The sequence below is a fragment of the Salvelinus alpinus genome, chromosome 13, assembly GCF_045679555.1.
Source record: "Salvelinus alpinus chromosome 13, SLU_Salpinus.1, whole genome shotgun sequence".
Lineage (NCBI taxonomy): Eukaryota > Metazoa > Chordata > Actinopteri > Salmoniformes > Salmonidae > Salvelinus > Salvelinus alpinus.
The window spans coordinates 48105409-48125408 of NC_092098.1; the positions used below are offsets into that span (position 1 = coordinate 48105409).

The 20000-nt window shown below is 42.8% G+C and overlaps 1 protein-coding gene across 5 annotated transcripts in view; it reads left to right on the forward strand.

The window, feature by feature from the left end:
• The window catches only part of LOC139537820 (actin-binding LIM protein 3-like), a 124686-nt gene that overhangs the window by 86551 nt on the left and 18135 nt on the right, over nt 1-20000 (forward strand). For 2 of the 5 annotated variants that reach the window (XM_071339636.1, XM_071339639.1), the window contains exons 8-12: nt 5165-5223; nt 5804-5875; nt 9541-9696; nt 10718-10747; nt 11603-11738. In XM_071339636.1, coding sequence (XP_071195737.1) covers nt 5165-5223; nt 5804-5875; nt 9541-9696; nt 10718-10747; nt 11603-11738 — 453 coding nt within the window. Of the gene's footprint in view, nt 1-5164; nt 5224-5803; nt 5876-9540; nt 9697-10717; nt 10748-11602; nt 11739-16309; nt 16409-20000 lie in introns of all 5 variants that reach the window. The other 3 variants (XM_071339638.1, XM_071339640.1, XM_071339637.1) reach the window with 2 other exon arrangements.

The window sequence follows — 20000 nt, forward strand, 5'->3', positions numbered from 1 at the left end:
TTTCTAAACTGAAAGAGTGTTACTAGACTGAGAGAGTATTACTAAACTGAGAGAATATTACTAGACTGAGAGAGTGTTACTAAACTGAGAGAGTATAACTAAACTGAGAGAGCTGAGAGAATATTACTAAACTGAGAGAATATTACTAAACTGAGAGAGTATTACTAAACTGAGAGAGTGGTACTAGACTGAGAGAGTATTACTAAACTTAGAGAATATTACTAAACTGAGAGAGTATTACTAAACTGAGGGAGTATTACTAAACCGAGAGAGTATTACTAAACTGGAGAGAATATTACTAAACTGAGAGAGTATTACTAAACCGAGAGAAATGAGAGAATATTACTAAACTGAGAGAGTATTACTAAACTGAGGGAGTATTACTAAACCGAGAGAGTATTACTAACCTGAGAGAGTATTACTAAACTGAGAGAATATTACTAAACTGTAAGAGTATTACTAAACTGAGAGAGTATTACTAACCCGAGAGAGTATTACTAAACTGAGAGAGTATTACTAAACTGAGAGAGTGTTACTAGACTGAGATAGTATTACTCAACTGAGAGAGTATTACTAAACTGAGAGAGTGTTACTAGACTGAGAGAGTATTACTAAACTGAGAGAATATTACTAAACTGAGAGAGTATACCTAACCTGAGAGAGCTGAGAGAGTATTACTAAACTGAGAGAGTATTACTAAACTGAGAGAGTTTTACTAAACTGAGAAAGTACTACTAACCCGAGAGAGTATTACTAAACTGAGAGAGTATTACTAAACTGAGAGAGTGTTACTAAACTGAGAGAGTGTTACTAGACTGAGATAGTATTACTCAACTGAGAGAGTATTACTAAACTGAGAGAGTGTTACTAGACTGAGAGAGTATTACTAAACTGAGAGAATATTACTAAACTGAGAGAGTATAACTAAACTGAGAGAATATTACTAAACTGAGAGAGTATAACTAAACTGAGAGAGCTGAGAGAATATTACTAAACTGAGAGAATATTACTAAACTGAGAGAGTATTACTAAACTGAGAGAGTGGTACTAGACTGAGAGAGTATTACTAAACTGAGAGAATATTACTAAACTGTGAGAGTATTACTAAACTGAGAGAGTATTACAAACCCGAGAGAGTATTACTAAACTGAGAGAGTATTACTAAACTGAGGGAGTGTTACTAGACTGAGATAGTATTACTCAACTGAGAGAGTATTTCTAAACTGAAAGAGTGTTACTAGACTGAGAGAGTATTACTAAACTGAGAGAATATTACTAAACTGTAAGAGTATTACTAAACTGAGAGAGTATTACTAACCCGAGAGAGTATTACTAAACTGAGAGAGTATTACTAAACTGAGAGAGTGTTACTAGACTGAGATAGTATTACTCAACTGAGAGAGTATTACTAAACTGAGAGAGTGTTACTAGACTGAGAGAGTATTACTAAACTGAGAGAATATTACTAAACTGAGAGAGTATAACTAACCTGAGAGAGCTGAGAGAGTATTACTAAACTGAGAGAGTATTACTAAACTGAGAGAGTTTTACTAAACTGAGAAAGTACTACTAACCCGAGAGAGTATTACTAAACTGAGAGAGTATTACTAAACTGAGAGAGTATTACTAAACTGAGAGAGTGTTACTAGACTGAGATAGTATTACTCAACTGAGAGAGTATTACTAAACTGAGAGAGTGTTACTAGACTGAGAGAGTATTACTAAACTGAGAGAATATTACTAGACTGAGAGAGTATTACTAAACTGAGAGAATATTACTAAACTGAGAGAGTATAACTAAACTGAGAGAGCTGAGAGAATATTACTAAACTGAGAGAATATTACTAAACTGAGAGAGTATTACTAAACTGAGAGAGTGGTACTAGACTGAGAGAGTATTACTAAACTGAGAGAATATTACTAAACTGTGAGAGTATTACTAAACTGAGAGAGTATTACAAACCCGAGAGAGTATTACTAAACTGAGAGAGTATTACTAAACTGAGGGAGTGTTACTAGACTGAGATAGTATTACTCAACTGAGAGAGTATTTCTAAACTGAAAGAGTGTTACTAGACTGAGAGAGTATTACTAAACTGAGAGAATATTACTAGACTGAGAGAGTGTTACTAAACTGAGAGAATATTACTAAACTGAGAGAGTATAACTAAACTGAGAGAGCTGAGAGAATATTACTAAACTGAGAGAATATTACTAAACTGAGAGAGTATTACTAAACTGAGAGAGTGGTACTAGACTGAGAGAGTATTACTAAACTTAGAGAATATTACTAAACTGAGAGAGTATTACTAAACTGAGGGAGTATTACTAAACCGAGAGAGTATTACTAAACTGGAGAGAATATTACTAAACTGAGAGAGTATTACTAACCTGAGAGAAATGAGAGAATATTACTAAACTGAGAGAATATTACTAAACTGAGAGAGTATTACTAAACTGAGGGAGTATTACTAAACCGAGAGAGTATTACTAACCTGAGAGAGTATTACTAAACTGAGAGAATATTACTAAACTGTGAGAGTATTACTAAACTGAGAGAGTATTACTAACCCGAGAGAGTATTACTAAACTGAGAGAGTATTACTAAACTGAGAGAGTGTTACTAGACTGAGATAGTATTACTCAACTGAGAGAGTATTACTAAACTGAGAGAGTGTTACTAAACTGAGAGAGTATTACTAAACTGAGAGAATATTACTAAACTGAGAGAGTATAACTAAACTGAGAGAGTATTACTAAACTGAGAGAGTTTTACTAAACTGAGAAAGTACTACTAACCCGAGAGAGTATTACTAAACTGAGAGAGTATTACTAAACTGAGAGAATATTACTAAACTGAGAGAGCTGAGAGAATATTACTAAACTGAGAGAGTATTACTAAACTGAGAGAATATTACTAAACTGAGAGAGTATTACTAAACTGAGAGAATATTACTAAACTGAGAGAGTGTCGTATTATACAGGAAGCATTTGAAAAAGAGATCTAGGTCTCAATATGTGTTCCCTGTTAAAATTAAGATGAAATAAATGCTACTCTCAATCGAGACGGGACCACTAACACTCAACATTAGCAGCATGTTATAGCATAGGAGCACACAGCCCCCAATTTTAATTTAATGAGAGGGACCTCAAGGAGGGCTGAGTGATCGGGGCTCGGGGAGCCACTCAATTACCAGCCACGTAACAAAGGCCAGTGAATCAATCCCACACGCTGCATGGCTGGAATGAGAAGTGACATGTTGTTAAAGGTAGAGATCCTACAGAGCTATTGTTCTGATTTATTTCTGCCTAGGATAGGCTACCTCCCATGTTCTATTATAGGCTACCTCCCATGTTCTATTATAGGCTACCTCCCAGGTTCTATTATAGGCTACCTCCCATGTTCTATTATAGGCTACCTCCCAGGTTATATTATAGGCTACCTCCCAGGTTCTATTATAGGCTACCTCCCAGGTTCTATTATAGGCTACCTCCCAGGCTCTATTATAGGCTACCTCCCAGGTTCTATTATAAGCTACCTCCCAGGCTCTATTATTGGCTACCTCCCATTTTCTATTATTGGCTACCTCCCAGGTTCTATTATTGGCTACCTCCCATTTTCTATTATAGGCTACCTCCCAGGCTCTATTATTGGCTACCTCCCAGGTTCTATTATAGGCTACCTCCCAGGTTCTATTATAGGCTACCTCCCAGGTTCTATTATTAGCTACCTCCCAGGCTCTATTATTGGCTACCTCCCAGGTTCTATTATAGGCTACCTCCCAGGTTCTATTATAGGCTACCTCCCAGGTTCTATTATTAGCTACCTCCCAGGCTCTATTATTGGCTACCTCCCAGGTTCTATTATAGGCTACCTCCCAGGTTCTATTATAGGCTACCTCCCAGGTTCTATTATTAGCTACCTCCCATGTTCTATTAAAGGCTACCTCCCAGGTTCTATTATTGGCTACCTCCCATGTTCTATTATAGGCTACCTCCCATGTTCTATTATAGGCTACCTCCCAGGTTCTATTATTGGCTACCTCCCAGGTTCTATTATAGGCTACCTCCCAGGTTCTATTATAGGCTACCTCCCAGGTTCTAGTATAGGCTACCTCCCAGGTTCTATTATAGGCTACCTCCCAGGTTATATTATAGGCTACCTCCCGGGTTCTATTAAAGGCTACCTCCCGGGTTCTATTATAGGCTACCTCCCAGGTTCTATTATAGGCTACCTCCCGTGTTCTATTATAGGCTACCTCCCGGGTTCTCTTATAGGCTACCTCCCAGGTTCTATTATAGGCTAACTCCCATGTTCTATTATAGGCTACCTCCCAGGTTCTATTATAGGCTACCTCCCATGTTCTATTATAGGCTACCTCCCATGTTCTATTATAGGCTACCTCCCAGGTTCTATTATAGGCTACCTCCCAGGTTCTATTATAGGCTACCTCCCAGGTTCTAGTATAGGCTACCTCCCAGGTCCTATTATAGGCTACCTCCCAGGTCCTATTATAGGCTACCTCCCAGGTTCTATTATAGGCTACCTCCCAGATTCTATTATTTCAGTAGATGCATATTATATTTCGTGTAACCCTGAGGTAGGGTTACTGAGGTTGTGGAAGGAGACCTAGGGAAACGAGTTGCTCTCACCATGTTGATGCAGGACATCTAGATGGGCTGCATGACTAAGTATTGATTGAGGGACATAGGTGGCGTTGAGCATTATGTGCATGGTGGAGGGTGGACTGTTTCCACAGTTCTTGCTGTAGGTCTATCTATGGGTGCACTAGATTACAGGACTGATTTTAACTGTACTGTAGATTATAGGACTGATTTTAACTGTACTGTAGATTATAGGACTGATTTTAACTGTACTGTAGATTATAGGACTGATTTTAACTGTACTGTAGATTATAGGACTGATTTTAACTGTACTGTATATTAGAGGACTGATATTTGTGTGCTAAAAAGTTTCTGAAGTTACTGAACCGCAGTAGAAACACTGAGAGATGTGGCCTTCCTCTCCTTTTGCCGATAATAAAGAGCACCCCAGTGGTGTTACAGTATTGTAACTGCAGTAGCCATCGTGGTAGAGAGGAATGAATGTCAAGTTCTTTTTTGAAAAACAGTATGTTTGACTGCGTGTGTGTCTCTGCAACAGGTTGCGAGGTGTGGCATCCTGTGTGTAAACAAGCAGCTCGATTGGAGAAGAAACTCAGAGTGAGTATTTTTATTTTTTTTAATAAATAAATTATTGAACCTTTATTTAACTAGGTAAGTCAGTTAAGAACAAATTTGTAATTACAATGACGGCCTACACCGGATGACGCTGGGCCAATTGTGCACGGCCCTATGGGACTCCCAATCACGGCCGGTTGTGATACAGCCTGGATTCGAACCAGGGTGTCTGTAGTGACGCCTCTAGCACTGAGATGCAGTGCTGCTGCATTTCACCGACTGTTACAACACCTTGACCTGGTCAACCCTAGAGCACCACCGGTACTACACTACGATGTCCTCCTAGAAACTCCTCCAGTCTCTACTCAATCCCTCTTCTTCCTGTTGTTGTGTGTTGAAGTATTGGAGTATGATAGAGCAGAGTCGCTGTAGGGAGAGGATCTGAGGTAACGCTGGGGTGCCAAGTTATCCTCTGTCAGTGTTTTGTCTCCCTTAGCCGAAATCTGACCTCTGCAGGCTCACTCTGACACGTGTGTGTGTGTGTGTGTGTGCGTGTGCGTGTGCGTGTGCGTGCGCGTGCGCGTGCGTGTGTGTGTGTGCGTGTGCGTGCATGTTCCCACAGTTCAGACGTACCTCGGAGGCCTCCGTATCGCCCCCAGGATCCAGCATCGGCTCCCCGAGCCGCATCATCTGTGTGAGTAGTCTGTCGCCAAGGCATCGCCATGGTAATTTGATTACACGTACGCCTTCTGTTGGCTGCCAGCCTGTCTTGGAGGCGGAGCCCTCTTCACAGGATCTGAGCCAGCTGTCATTCACATGGGTCGACAGTCCACCATGTGCAGTTGTTTGTGGCTTCAGGTGATTCTATGTGTTTTTGGGGGAAAACACTGTTTGTTATATCCCGTGTGGTATTGTTAAAGGAGGTCACATCATTTCTCCATTGTTGACTGTTGCTCTGTGAAGTTGACATTCCACAAGGTATACTTATGCCAGCAGAGTATGTAACATTCCACAAGGTATACTTATGCCAGCAGAGTATGTAACATTCCACAAGGTATACTTATGCCAGCAGAGTATGTAACATTCCACAAGGTATACTTATGCCAGCAGATTATGTAACATTCCGGAAGGTATACTTATGCCAGCAGAGTATGTAACATTCCACAAGGTATACTTATGCCAGCAGAGTATGTAACATTCCACAAGGTATACTTATGCCAGCAGAGTATGTAACATTCCACAAGGTATACTTATGCCAGCAGAGTATGTAACATTCCACAAGGTATACTTATGCCAGCAGAGTATGTAACATTCCGGAAGGTATACTTATGCCAGCAGAGTATGTAACATTCCACAAGGTATACTTATGCCAGCAGAGTATGTAACATTCCACAAGGTATACTTATGCCAGCAGAGTATGTAACATTCCACAAGGTATTCTTATGCCAGCAGAGTATGTAACATTCCACAAGGTATTCTTATGCCAGCAGAGTATGTAACATTCCACAAGGTATTCTTATGCCAGCAGAGTATGTAACATTCCACAAGGTATTCTTATGCCAGCAGAGTATGTGAGCGGAGTTGAGCTGTAGGAGTTGAGCTGTAGGAGTTGAGCTGTAGGAGTTGAGCTGTAGGAGTTGAGCTGTAGGAGTTGAGCTGTTGGAGTTGAGCTGTAGGAGTTGAGCTGTAGGAGTTGAGCTGTAGGAGTTGAGCTGTAGGAGTTGAGCTGTTTCAAATTCCTGTCACGATCGTTGTTAGAAATGGACCAAGGCACAGCGTGCGTAGAGTTCCACATGTTTATTAGATGAAACTCACAAAAAACTATCTAAGAGTAACGAAACGTGACGCAAATGCAGTGCTCACAGGCACTACACAAAAACAAGATCCCACAAAAACCCAGTGGGATAAGGCTGCCTAAATATGATCCCCAATTAGAGACAATGATAGACAGCTGCCTCTGATTGGGAACCATACAAGGCCAACATAGAAAACAAAACACCTAGAAAGGAACACACCCCCTAGTCACTCCCCGACCTAACCAAAATAGAGAATCGAAAAGGCTCTCTTTTGGTCAGGGTGTGACAAGTCCGCTCATCGCTCATGGAGCGGTGCTTGCACTTCATGTCCTTTCCAACCGTGACTGGAGTCTTTGGCCATTTTTTGGGCCTTCCTCTGACACTGCCTAGTATATAGGTACTGGATGGCTGGAAGCTTGGCCCGAGTGATGTACTGGGCCGTACGCACTACCCTATGTAGCGCCTTAAGGTCGGATGCCGAGCAGTTGCCATACCAGGCGGTGAAGCAACCGGTCAGGATGCTCTCGATGGTGCAGCTGTAGAACTTTTTGAGGCTCTGGGGAAATATGACAAATCTTTTCAGTCTCCTGAGGGTAGTGGGGCTTTTGCTTGTAAGCAGGAATCAGGAGAATAGAATTATGGTCAGATTTTCCAAATGGAGGACGAGGGAGAGCTTTGAATGCGTCTCTGTGTGTGAAGTAAAGGTGGTAGAAATGAGGTAAAATGGATTTAAGTCCCCAGATATCGCACACCAGCTGTTATAGACAAATAGACACACACCCCTACCCTGCGTCTTACCAGACGAAGTAGCTGTTCTGTCTTACCGATGCAATGAAAACCCAGCCAGCTCTATATTATCCGTGTCGTCGTTCAGCCACGACTCTGTGAAACATAAGATATTACAGTTTTTAATGTCCCGTTTGTAGGATAGTTTTGAACGGAGCTCATCCAGTTTATTCTCCAGGGATTGCACATTGGCCAATAGGAGAGATGGTGGAGGCGGTTTACCCACTCGCCGACGAATTCTCACAAGGCACCCGACCTCCGCCCCCTGTATTTCCGTCTTTTCTTTACGCGAATGACAGGGATTTGGGCCTGGTCTCGAGGAAGCAGTATATCCTTTGCGTCAGACTCATTAAAGAAAGAATCTTCATCCAGTTTGAGGTGAGTAATCGCTGTTCTGATGTTCAGAAGATCTTTTCGGTCATAAGAGACGGTAGCAGCAACATTATGTACAAAATAAGTAACAAACATACAACATTTTGTTGTATTAAATCATTATAGTCTATAAATTATACATAGAGGCTATAACTTACTTAGAATTAAATATAAATTAAACTACAAATGCCTTATTAGAGCCTTTGAATTAATTGTTAGAATACATTTTTAGAAACAGGAGTTTGGTCCGTCTGTGGCTTCAGGCTCATGCGATGGTGCCTGGAGAGCAGGCCAGCAGTGGAGAACATCCTGTCGGTGCTTACAGAGCCACTAGTAGATGCTAAACACCCTTTTGGCCACTGTTGCCAGGCTGGGCAGAGATGCAGAGTATTTTTATTTCTATAGGTAGACCTAAAGGTTTTTAATAACCCAATCAAAAGGGAAAGCTCCTTGAAAATTGGAATATGCCAGGGCTATTGGGCCAAAATGAATTATGGCCTATTGTATATAGATAATAGAACAAAAATTAAGGAAACTTTTAAGAGATCTGTTTTTTTAAATTTATAAATACTTTGCTACAATGACACACTTAGTTATCTACCAAGCACGTTCCTTTCTGTTAGCAAGTTCACGTAGTAAGTACACCATCATGCTTTGGGGATACCTGTCTTTTCAGATTCCACAATGATTCTTTAGTTGTGGACACTACATCACTTCACTCCCTCTCTTGATCTTGGTCCTCATCTTAGTAAGTCACCTTGATTTAGTACCTGTGTGTTTTATCAGTTTCTTTATGAAAATATTTAGTGAACTCCATGACAGTATCTAATGCAAGGGGTTATAGCAGTACGCAAGTAGACTACAAATGCATGCTGGGCCAGGCATGCCCTGAGCTTGTGAAATGAGCACTACTGGAGCGAAATTGGAATCTATGAGAATCTACGCTTCAGCCTTTGGGAATCTTGCTTCGGGCTTCAGTCAAATTGGGAATGCTCTGATCCAGCTCCGCCCCTCGCTCCCCTTCAGCTCCGCCCCTCGCTCCGCTCTGCTCAAATACTCTGTATGTCACTAAAGAGGAAAACTGCCATGGTAAACAACTTGTTTAGACATTATGCTGTTGTTGAGTGTGGTTTGGACCAAAGTCCTGGGAGAGCTGTGGCCACTCTCCAGCGATCTCTCTTCCATAGGGTTTGGCTTTGTTTGTTTCTGTGATGTCTCTGCGGTCAGTGTGTGTGGGTGTGTGTTTTCTCTGTCTTACCCAGGGTGCCATCAGCAGCTTGCAGCTGACCCTGATCCGGTCTCCCCTCCGGATCTCTCTGTCTGTCAACGCAAGCTTCGTCCTCTCTGTCTGTCTGTCTTACACCTGCTTCTCCATGTACTGTCTCGTTCTGTGTCCTCTCTACAGGCCAAAGTGGAAAACGAGGTCCTAAATTACAAAGATCTGGCCCCACTGCCTAAGATTAAAACTATTTGTGACGTGCAGCGGCCCGATCTCATTCCCTGTGAGTCTTATCACAGATACTCCTCTGATGACAGACTAGAACACTACAACTATGGGGAGGTACTGAGACGCTAGTGCTACTCTAGTTGACCTCTATGTATGTGTGTGTGTGTGTGTGTGTGTGTGTGTGTGTGTGTGTGTGTGTGTGTGTGTGTGTGTGTGTGTGTGTGTGTGTGTGTGTGTGTGTGTGTGTGTGTGTGTGTGTGTGTGTGTGTGTGTGTGTGTGTGTGTGCGTGTGATGCCCAGTGTCCTCCTCTCTCCTGTGTCCTCCTCTCTCTGTGTCCTCCTCTCCCTGTGTCCTCATCTCTCTGTGTCCTCCTCTCTCTGTGTCCTCCTCTCTCTGTGTCCTCCTCTCCCTGTGTCCTCCTCTCCCTGTGTCCTCCTCTCCCTGTGTCCTCCTCTCCCTGTGTCCTCCTCTCCCTGTGTCCTCCTCTCTCTGTGTCCACCTCTCCCTGTGTCCTCCTCTCCCTGTGTCCTCCTCTCCCTGTGTCCTCCTCTCTCTGTGTCCTCCTCTCTCTGTGTCCTCCTCTCTCTGTGTCCTCTTCTCCCTGTGTCCTCCTCTCCCTGTGTGCTCCTCTTTCTGTGCCCCTGTGCCTGCCGTCTCTGTGTCTCCCTGTTGCTCCATCCCCCAGCTTCCCTCTTTAGCCCCTGTGTGTGTGTGGTTGTAGCGTGGTCACAAAACCATGTTAAAACATCACTACATCCTCGTGAGCCTCCTGCTTTGGTCACAGATTTGAATTGATCAGACTTCGAGAGACACTCGCTGAACAATGTCAATTACACGCTTTATGCTTTCACGCCTCTGTAACTAAATGTACTATTTATTGAGATTATTTTACATTGGTAAACCAAAGCCGCAAACATAATGGATTCTTCATGTTTACTGTGAGGGTTTCTATGTACTATGTAACCCTATTAAAAACGACATTGCAAAAAGGACTTTAAGTCATATTAATGGTTTAGTAAGCTCACGGATACCATTTGATCTGAATAGCATTCTGCTAAGTCATTCTGGAGAGCATGGTGCTATTGACTGACTGATTCCACTGCTCTCTCTTCACTCCTCTCCTGTCCTCTACAGTCTCTGGGAACTCTCTCTCCAAACTCTCAGGTAATTACATTCCATGCACTACTGCACTGAATCACTTGACAGGGAGGGGATGGCTGAACGGGTATGAGTCTGGGAGGAGGTGGTGTATGTGGGATAATACTGTTGGGTCCATGTGATGACGGTAGTCGTAGAAGAGGCACAGAACTCTCAACTGATTAAATAACTATTAGATGAAAGAAGGTACACAAGTAAACAATGTGGTGTTAGCAAGGGTGCCAGACAGACAGACAGACAGAGAGACAGACAGACAGACAGACAGACAGACAGACAGACAGACAGACAGACAGACAGACAGACAGACAGACAGACAGACAGACAGACAGACAGACAGACAGACAGGCAGGCAGGCAGGCAGGCAGGCAGGCAGAGCCCTGCAGGCAGGCAGACAGACAGACAGACAGACAGACAGACAGACAGAGCCCTGCAGGCAGACACAGGCAGACACAGACAGACAGACAGACAGACAGACAGACAGACAGACAGACAGACAGACAGACAGACAGACAGACAGACAGACAGACAGACAGACAGACAGACAGACAGACAGACAGACAGACAGACAGGCAAGCAGACAGACAGACAGACAGACAGACAGCAAGACAGACAGAGCCCTGCAGGCAGACAGACAGAGCCCTGCAGACAGACAGACAGACAGACAGACAGAGCCCTGCAGACAGACAGACAGACAGACAGAGCCCTACAGACAGACAGACAGACAGACAGACAGACAGACAGACAGACAGACAGACAGACAGACAGACAGACAGACAGACAGACAGACAGACAGACAGACAGACAGACAGAGCCCTGCAGGCAGAGAGACAAACACTGACCTGTGGCTGCTGTGCTTCCCAGGACGTCTATGACAGCGTGGAGCTGAGACAGAGGCGCTCCTCCAGCCCAGGCTTCAATGACTCTCCCACCTACAGCCGCCAGGGCATGTCTCCCACCATGTCCACCTCCTGCTCCCCACAGCACTGCTTCCGCCCCGGTGAGTGTCTCTCAATGGAACATGACCGCGTCACTCTGCGTTACACATACTGTAGGCAGGAGAAACTCCACCTTGAAAAGAAATGTTCTTGTAGATTAAATACCATCAATCATTTTGCCTTCAAATGTCAACAAGAAAACAATACTAGACCGATACTAAGTTTGAACATGTTGGAAGGCGTCGGACTGATTTATCCCTATGCCCTGTGTGTACTTCCTATAGGTGACTGGAACAACATTAGTTCCTATAGGTGACTGGAACAACATTAGTTCCTATAGGTGACTGGAACAACATTAGTTCCTACCGGTGACTGGAACAACATTAGTTCCTATAGATGACTGGAACAACATTAGTTCCTATAGATGACTGGAACAACATTAGTTCCTATAGGTGACTGGAACAACATTAGTTCCTATAGATGACTGGAACAACATTAGTTCCTATAGGTGACTGGAACAACATTAGTTCCTATAGGTGACTGGAACAACATTAGTTCCTATAGGTGACTGGAACAACATTAGTTCCTACCGGTGACTGGAACAACATTAGTTCCTATAGGTGACTGGAACAACATTAGTTCCTATAGATGACTGGAACAACATTAGTTCCTATAGGTGACTGGAACAACATTAGTTCCTATAGATGACTGGAACAACATTAGTTCCTATAGGTGACTGGAACAACATTAGTTCCTATAGGTGACTGGAACAACATTAGTTCCTATCGGTGACTGGAACAACATTAGTTCCTATAGGTGACTGGAACAACATTAGTTCCTATAGGTGACTGGAACAACATTAGTTCCTATAGGTGACTGGAACAACATTAGTTCCTATAGGTGACTGGAACAACATTAGTTCCTATCGGTGACTGGAACAACATTAGTTCCTATAGGTGACTGGAACAACATTAGTTCCTATCGGTGACTGGAACAACAGTAGTTCCTATAGGTGACTGGAACAACGTTAGTTCCTATAGGTGACTGGAACAACATTAGTTCCTATAGGTGACTGGAACAACATTAGTTCCTATAGGTGACTGGAACAACATTAGTTCCTATAGGTGACTGGAACAACATTAGTTCCTATAGGTGACTGGAACAACATTAGTTCCTATAGGTGACTGGAACAACATTAGTTCCTACCGGTGACTGGAACAACATTAGTTCCTATAGATGACTGGAACAACATTAGTTCCTATAGGTGACTGGAACAACATTAGTTCCTATAGGTGACTGGAACAACATTAGTTCCTATAGGTGACTGGAACAACATTAGTTCCTATAGGTGACTGGAACAACATTAGTTCCTATAGATGACTGGAACAACATTAGTTCCTATAGATGACTGGAACAACATTAGTTCCTATAGGTGACTGGAACAACATTAGTTCCTATAGACTGGAACAACATTAGTTCCTATAGGTGACTGGAACAACATTAGTTCCTATAGGTGACTGGAACAACATTAGTTCCTATAGACTGGAACAACATTAGTTCCTATAGGTGACTGGAACAACATTAGTTCCTATAGATGACTGGAACAACATTAGTTCCTATAGGTGACTGGAACAACATTAGTTCCTATAGATGACTGGAACAACATTAGTTCCTATAGATGACTGGAACAACATTAGTTCCTATAGGTGACTGGAACAACATTAGTTCCTATAGGTGACTGGAACAACATTAGTTCCTATAGGTGACTGGAACAACATTAGTTCCTATAGATGACTGGAACAACATTAGTTCCTATAGATGACTGGAACAACATTAGTTCCTATAGGTGACTGGAACAACATTCGTTCCTATAGACTGGAACAACATTAGTTCCTATAGGTGACTGGAACAACATTAGTTCCTATAGGTGACTGGAACAACATTAGTTCCTATAGACTGGAACAACATTAGTTCCTATAGGTGACTGGAACAACATTAGTTCCTATAGGTGACTGGAACAACATTAGTTCCTATAGATGACTGGAACAACATTAGTTCCTATAGATGACTGGAACAACATTAGTTCCTATAGGTGACTGGAACAACATTAGTTCCTATAGACTGGAACAACATTAGTTCCTATAGGTGACTGGAACAACATTAGTTCCTATAGACTGGAACAACATTAGTTCCTATAGGTGACTGGAACAACATTAGTTCCTATAGGTGACTGGAACAACATTAGTTCCTATAGGTGACTGGAACAACATTAGTTCCTATAGGTGACTGGAACAACATTAGTTCCTATAGGTGACTGGAACAACATTAGTTCCTATAGGTGACTGGAACAACATTAGTTCCTATAGGTGACTGGAACAACATTAGTTCCTATAGACTGGAACAACATTAGTTCCTATAGGTGACTGGAACAACATTAGTTCCTATAGGTGACTGGAACAACATCAGTTCCTATAGGTGACTGGAACAACATTAGTTCCTATAGATGACTGGAACAACATTAGTTCCTATAGGTGACTGGAACAACATTAGTTCCTATAGGTGACTGGAACAACATTAGTTCCTATAGGTGACTGGAACAACATTAGTTCCTATAGGTGACTGGAACAACATTAGTTCCTATAGGTGACTGGAACAACATTAGTTCCTATAGACTGGAACAACATTAGTTCCTATAGGTGACTGGAACAACATTAGTTCCTATAGGTGACTGGAACAACATTAGTTCCTATAGGTGACTGGAACAACATTAGTTCCTATAGGTGACTGGAACAACATTGGTTCCAATAGGTGACTGGAACAACATTAGTTCCTATAGGTGACTGGAACAACATTAGTTCCTATCGGTGACTGGAACAACATTAGTTCCTATAGATGACTGGAACAACATTAGTTCCTATAGGTGACTGGAACAACATTAGTTCCTATAGGTGACTGGAACAACATTAGTTCCTATAGATGACTGGAACAACATTAGTTCCTATAGGTGACTGGAACAACATTAGTTCCTATAGATGACTGGAACAACATTAGTTCCTATAGGTGACTGGAACAACATTAGTTCCTATAGGTGACTGGAACAACATTAGTTCCTATAGATGACTGGAACAACATTAGTTCCTATAGGTGACTGGAACAACATTAGTTCCTATAGGTGACTGGAACAACATTAGTTCCTATAGATGACTGGAACAACATTAGTTCCTATAGGTGACTGGAACAACATTAGTTCCTATAGGTGACTGGAACAACATTAGTTAATATAGGTGACTGGAACAACATTAGTTCCTATAGATGACTGGAACAACATTAGTTCCTATAGGTGACTGGAACAACATTAGTTCCTATAGATGACTGGAACAACATTAGTTCCGATAGATGACTGGAACAACATTAGTTCCTATAGGTGACTGGAACAACATTAGTTCCTATAGGTGACTGGAACAACATTAGTTCCTATAGGTGACTGGAACAACATTAGTTCCTATAGATGACTGGAACAGCATTAGTTCCTATAGGTGACTGGAACAACATTAGTTCCTATAGATGACTGGAACAACATTAGTTCCTATAGGTGACTGGAACAACATTAGTTCCTATAGATGACTGGAACAACATTAGTTCCTATAGGTGACTGGAACAACATTAGTTCCTATAGGTGACTGGAACAACATTAGTTCCTATAGGTGACTGGAACAACATTAGTTCCTATAGGTGACTGGAACAACATTAGTTCCTATAGGTGACTGGAACAACATTAGTTCCTATAGGTGACTGGAACAACATTAGTTCCTATAGGTGACTGGAACAGCATTAGTTCCACGTTAACACACCCAGGAGCCACTCATGCACCCACATCCCCTCCAGTACTGCCAAACAGTCACACCCCTGCCTTCTCTTCTCCAGACTCCTCTTAGAGTAATACTGTAGTACCTGAAGTATATGTGGTGGTGATGGTGGTGATAATGATGGTGGTGATAATGGTGATAGTGATGATGGTAGTGGTGATGGTGGTGGTGATGATGGTAGTGAATGTGGTGATGGTGATGATGATGATGGTGATGATGGTAGTGAATGTGGTGATGGTGATGATGATGATGATGGTGGTGTTGGTGGTGATGGTAGTGATGGTGGTAGTGATAGTGATGGTGATGGTGGTGGTGGTGATGGTGGTGGTGGTGATGATGGTGGTGATGGTAGTGGTGGTGTTATTGGTGGTGGTAGTGGTGATGGTGGTGGTAGTGATGTTGGTGGTGATGGTGGTGGTATACTGCAGGGGATTGGTCTTCCCTCCATTCTCTCATGCTATAACATCCATCCCTCTCTCATTGTCTAATAGCAGGTCATTAACCCCAATTAATGTAACATGTAGATGACTATCATGGCAGACTTGGCAATTGCTTTGTGATTCTGTTTCCTCTGCAGTCAGGCATAGTACACCTTTAATTCTGGAAACTAAATGTCTACTGTCTCTGACTGGCTGTCTCTCTGTGAGCGTGGGCTTGACTGAGCTTTGGCTGTGGAATGGGATGGGTCTGGCTAAGGGGCGGTGCCAAGCCTTGGCTCATGCTCTGGTTTCTGTCACTGTCATTGTTCTTGGACTGACTGTCTGCAGGCACTGAGAGTGGCAGGAGCTCTCTCTCTTACAGTCAGCTTGACACCAGGTCCACCACATCCACCACCTACCAAGCCCCCAAGCATTTCCATGTGCCAGGTAGGCCTCTGGTTTTCCTGTCCTTAACCCCCCTCCTCCTTACCAACCTCCTCTTCCTCCTCCCATCCTCCTGCCCCTCACCCTCCTCCTCCTTACCAACCTCCTCCTCCCCATCTTCTTCCTCCTCCTCCCCATCCTCTTCCTCCTGCCCCTCACCCTCCTCCTCCTTACCAACCTCCTCCTCCCCTTCCTCTTCCTCCCCATCTTCTTCCTCCTCCTCCCCATCCTCTTCCTCCTGCCCCTCACCCTCCTCCTCCTTACCAACCTCCTCCTCCCCTTCCTCTTCCTCCTCATCTTCTTCCTCCTCCTCCCCATCCTCCTCCTCCCCATCTTCCTCCACATCCTCCTCTTTCTCCTCCTCCTACCCATCCTCCTTATCCTCCCCATCCTCTTCCTCCTCCTCCTCCTCCTCCCCATCCTCTTCCTCCCTATCCTCCTCTTCCTCCTCCTCGTTCTCTTGTCCTCAACTGAAGTCCGACCTAAAAGGTTTTCAAAGGTCCCAATGTGGGGACATCTTACACCCTACTAACTGCGTGTACTCAGCCTGCCACTGACTGGCTGTGTGTAGTACCATGTCTCTCTGCATCGCTTGCCTCCTTCACAATGACACCCTCACCCCATCCATCATTGCCATTATGCAGACGTCATCACTGGTTGTGTGTCTTTGTTAACCTGCCATCATCTGTCACTAGCTCTTCCTCTTCTGTTTTCTGTGCTGAGTGTCTATTGTAACCAGATGCTGTGTCCGTCGTCCCCTCCCATCTGATGTTTTGTATCATTTGCCTTTATAAACTGGGTGGTTCGAGCCCTGAATGCTGATTGGCTGACAGCCTTGGTATATCAGACCGCATACCACGGGTATGACAAAACATGCATTTTTACTGCTCTAATTACATTGGTAACCAGTTTATTATAGCAATAAGGCACCTCGGGGGTCCGCAATGTGTCGTGCCTAAGAACAGCCCTGAACCGTGGTAGATTGGCCATATGCCACAGCCCCTCGCGCCTCAATGCTTAAATGTACTGTACATGCACAGCAGCACCCATTATAACCCATCTGTTGTATTGATGGTGTCACATTAATCAGCCATTATACACTTGAGTCCAGACAGGGATGGCAGGAGATTGGCAAAAAGGGTTATTTATTTTATATATAGGATACAGTCTACAGTACAGTACACAGTACAACACAATACAACACAGTACAACACAATACAACACAGTACAATAGAGTACAACACAATACAACACAGTACAACACAATACAACACAGTACAACACAATACAACACAGTGCAACACAATACAACACAGTACAATACAGTACAACACAACACAACACAATACAACACAGTGCAACACAATACAACACAGTACAATAGAGTACAATAGAGTACAACACAGTACGACACAGTGCAACACAATACAACACAGTACAACACAATACAACACAGTGCAACACAATACAACACAATACAACACAGTACAACACAATACAACACAGTACAACACAGTACAATAGAGTACAACACAATACAACACAGTACAACACAATACAACACAGTGCAACACAATACAACACAATACAACACAATACAACACAATACAACACAGTACAACACAGTACAATAGAGTACAACACAATACAACACAGTACAACACAATACAACACAGTGCAACACAATACAACACAATACAACACAGTACAATAGAGTACAACACAGTACAACACAATACAACACAGTACAACACAATACAACACAATACAACACAGTGCAACACAATACAACACAATACAACACAGTGCAACACAATACAACACAGTACAATAGAGTACAACACAGTACAACACAATACAACACAATACAACACAGTACAATAGAGTACAATAGAGTACAACACATTACAAATTCTAACAAGGTTAATAGATTCCTCTTCTACCCTGCACTCTCCATCCCGGTGGATCTAAAAGATTGACCTTTCACCCTCTTCTTCTTACCTGTTCACTGTTTCATCTCCTCTCTCGCTCTCATTGTGTGTCCTCAGCCACAGGGGAGCTCAACGTCTACAGGAAACCTCCCATCTATAAGAGACATGGTATATGTGTGGGGCTGCCTGCCGTGAGGCATTGTCTGTGATGTGATTTAGCTGTGATTGTTGTGTGTGTCCCAACAAAACCACACAGTTGAATGTATCAACCTCTTACAACAATGATGATCAAGCTAAAAGATCAACCACCGTCAATTGCAGCTACCTGATTGGAAGCATAACGTGTCTCAGAGGATGAGAAGCTATTGGCAATATTTAATCTTCCGTAATATCAGAATGATATACCTCAAGTATAATTCCCAACACAGTTGACTGACAAGTAACATGCTGAGCCCAATTTTTTTAATTTAACTAGGCAAGTCAGTTAAGAACAAATTCTTATTTACAATGAAGGCCTAGCCCGGCCAAACCCTAACCCGGAGAACGCTGGGCCGATTGTGCGCCGCCCAATCATGGCCAGGTGTGATACAGCCTGGAATTGACCCAGGGTCTGTAGTGACGCCTCTAGCACTGAGATGCAGTGCCTTAGACCGCTGCTCCACTCGGGAGCCCATTTTCATGGATTCACTGGGTTTATTAGTGAGACCTGTCTCGCATGATCTTATTCCTTTGCCCAATTTAAAAGCCGTGCTAGTACTGTACATCACGTGAATGTGCTGCAGGCAAGTACGACATATCAAGGTTCCTTCCTTTGGCTAATATTCTGAACAAAGTTGTATTTTCATGGCCCAGTAATGGCTGATATTTTTCACTAACTGTTTTTTTTTTGTGCTGTAAATCAAATATATTTTATGTTTAATGTGATGTTGTTGTAACGATGTGCGCGGAGAGTCGGGAAGCAAGTTCGGGGAGTGTTTTAATAAATAAACATAACACAAAATAAGAAACATGAACAACGAACAGACATGACACAGGAACAGAAACAATGACGCCTGGGGAAGGAACCAAAGGGAATGACATATATATATATAGGGAAGGTAATCAGGGAAGTGATGGAGTCCAGGTGAGTCTGATGACTCGCAGGTGCGCGTAACGATGGTGGCAGGTGTGCTCCATAACGAGCAGCCTGGTGACCTAGAAGCCTGGTGACCTGGAAGAAAACAGTTGTTTTACCTCTCGACTTCAGAGATAGGTCAACTAGTTGTTTTACCTCTAGACTTCAGAGATAGGTCAACTAGTTGTTTTACCTCTAGACTTCAGCGATAGGTCAACTAGTTGTTTTACCTCTAGACTTCAGAGATAGGTCAACTAGTTGTTTTACCTCTAGACTTCAGAGATAGGTCAACTAGTTGTTTTACCTCTCGACTTCAGAGATAGGTCAACTAGTTGTTTTACCTCTAGACTTCAGAGATAGGTCAACTAGTTGTTTTACCTCTAGACTTCAGCGATAGGTCAACTAGTTGTTTTACCTCTCGACTTCAGAGATAGGTCAACTAGTTGTTTTACCTCTAGACTTCAGCGATAGGTCAACTAGTTGTTTTACCTCTCGACTTCAGAGATAGGTCAACTAGTTGTTTTACCTCGACTTCAGAGATAGGTCAACT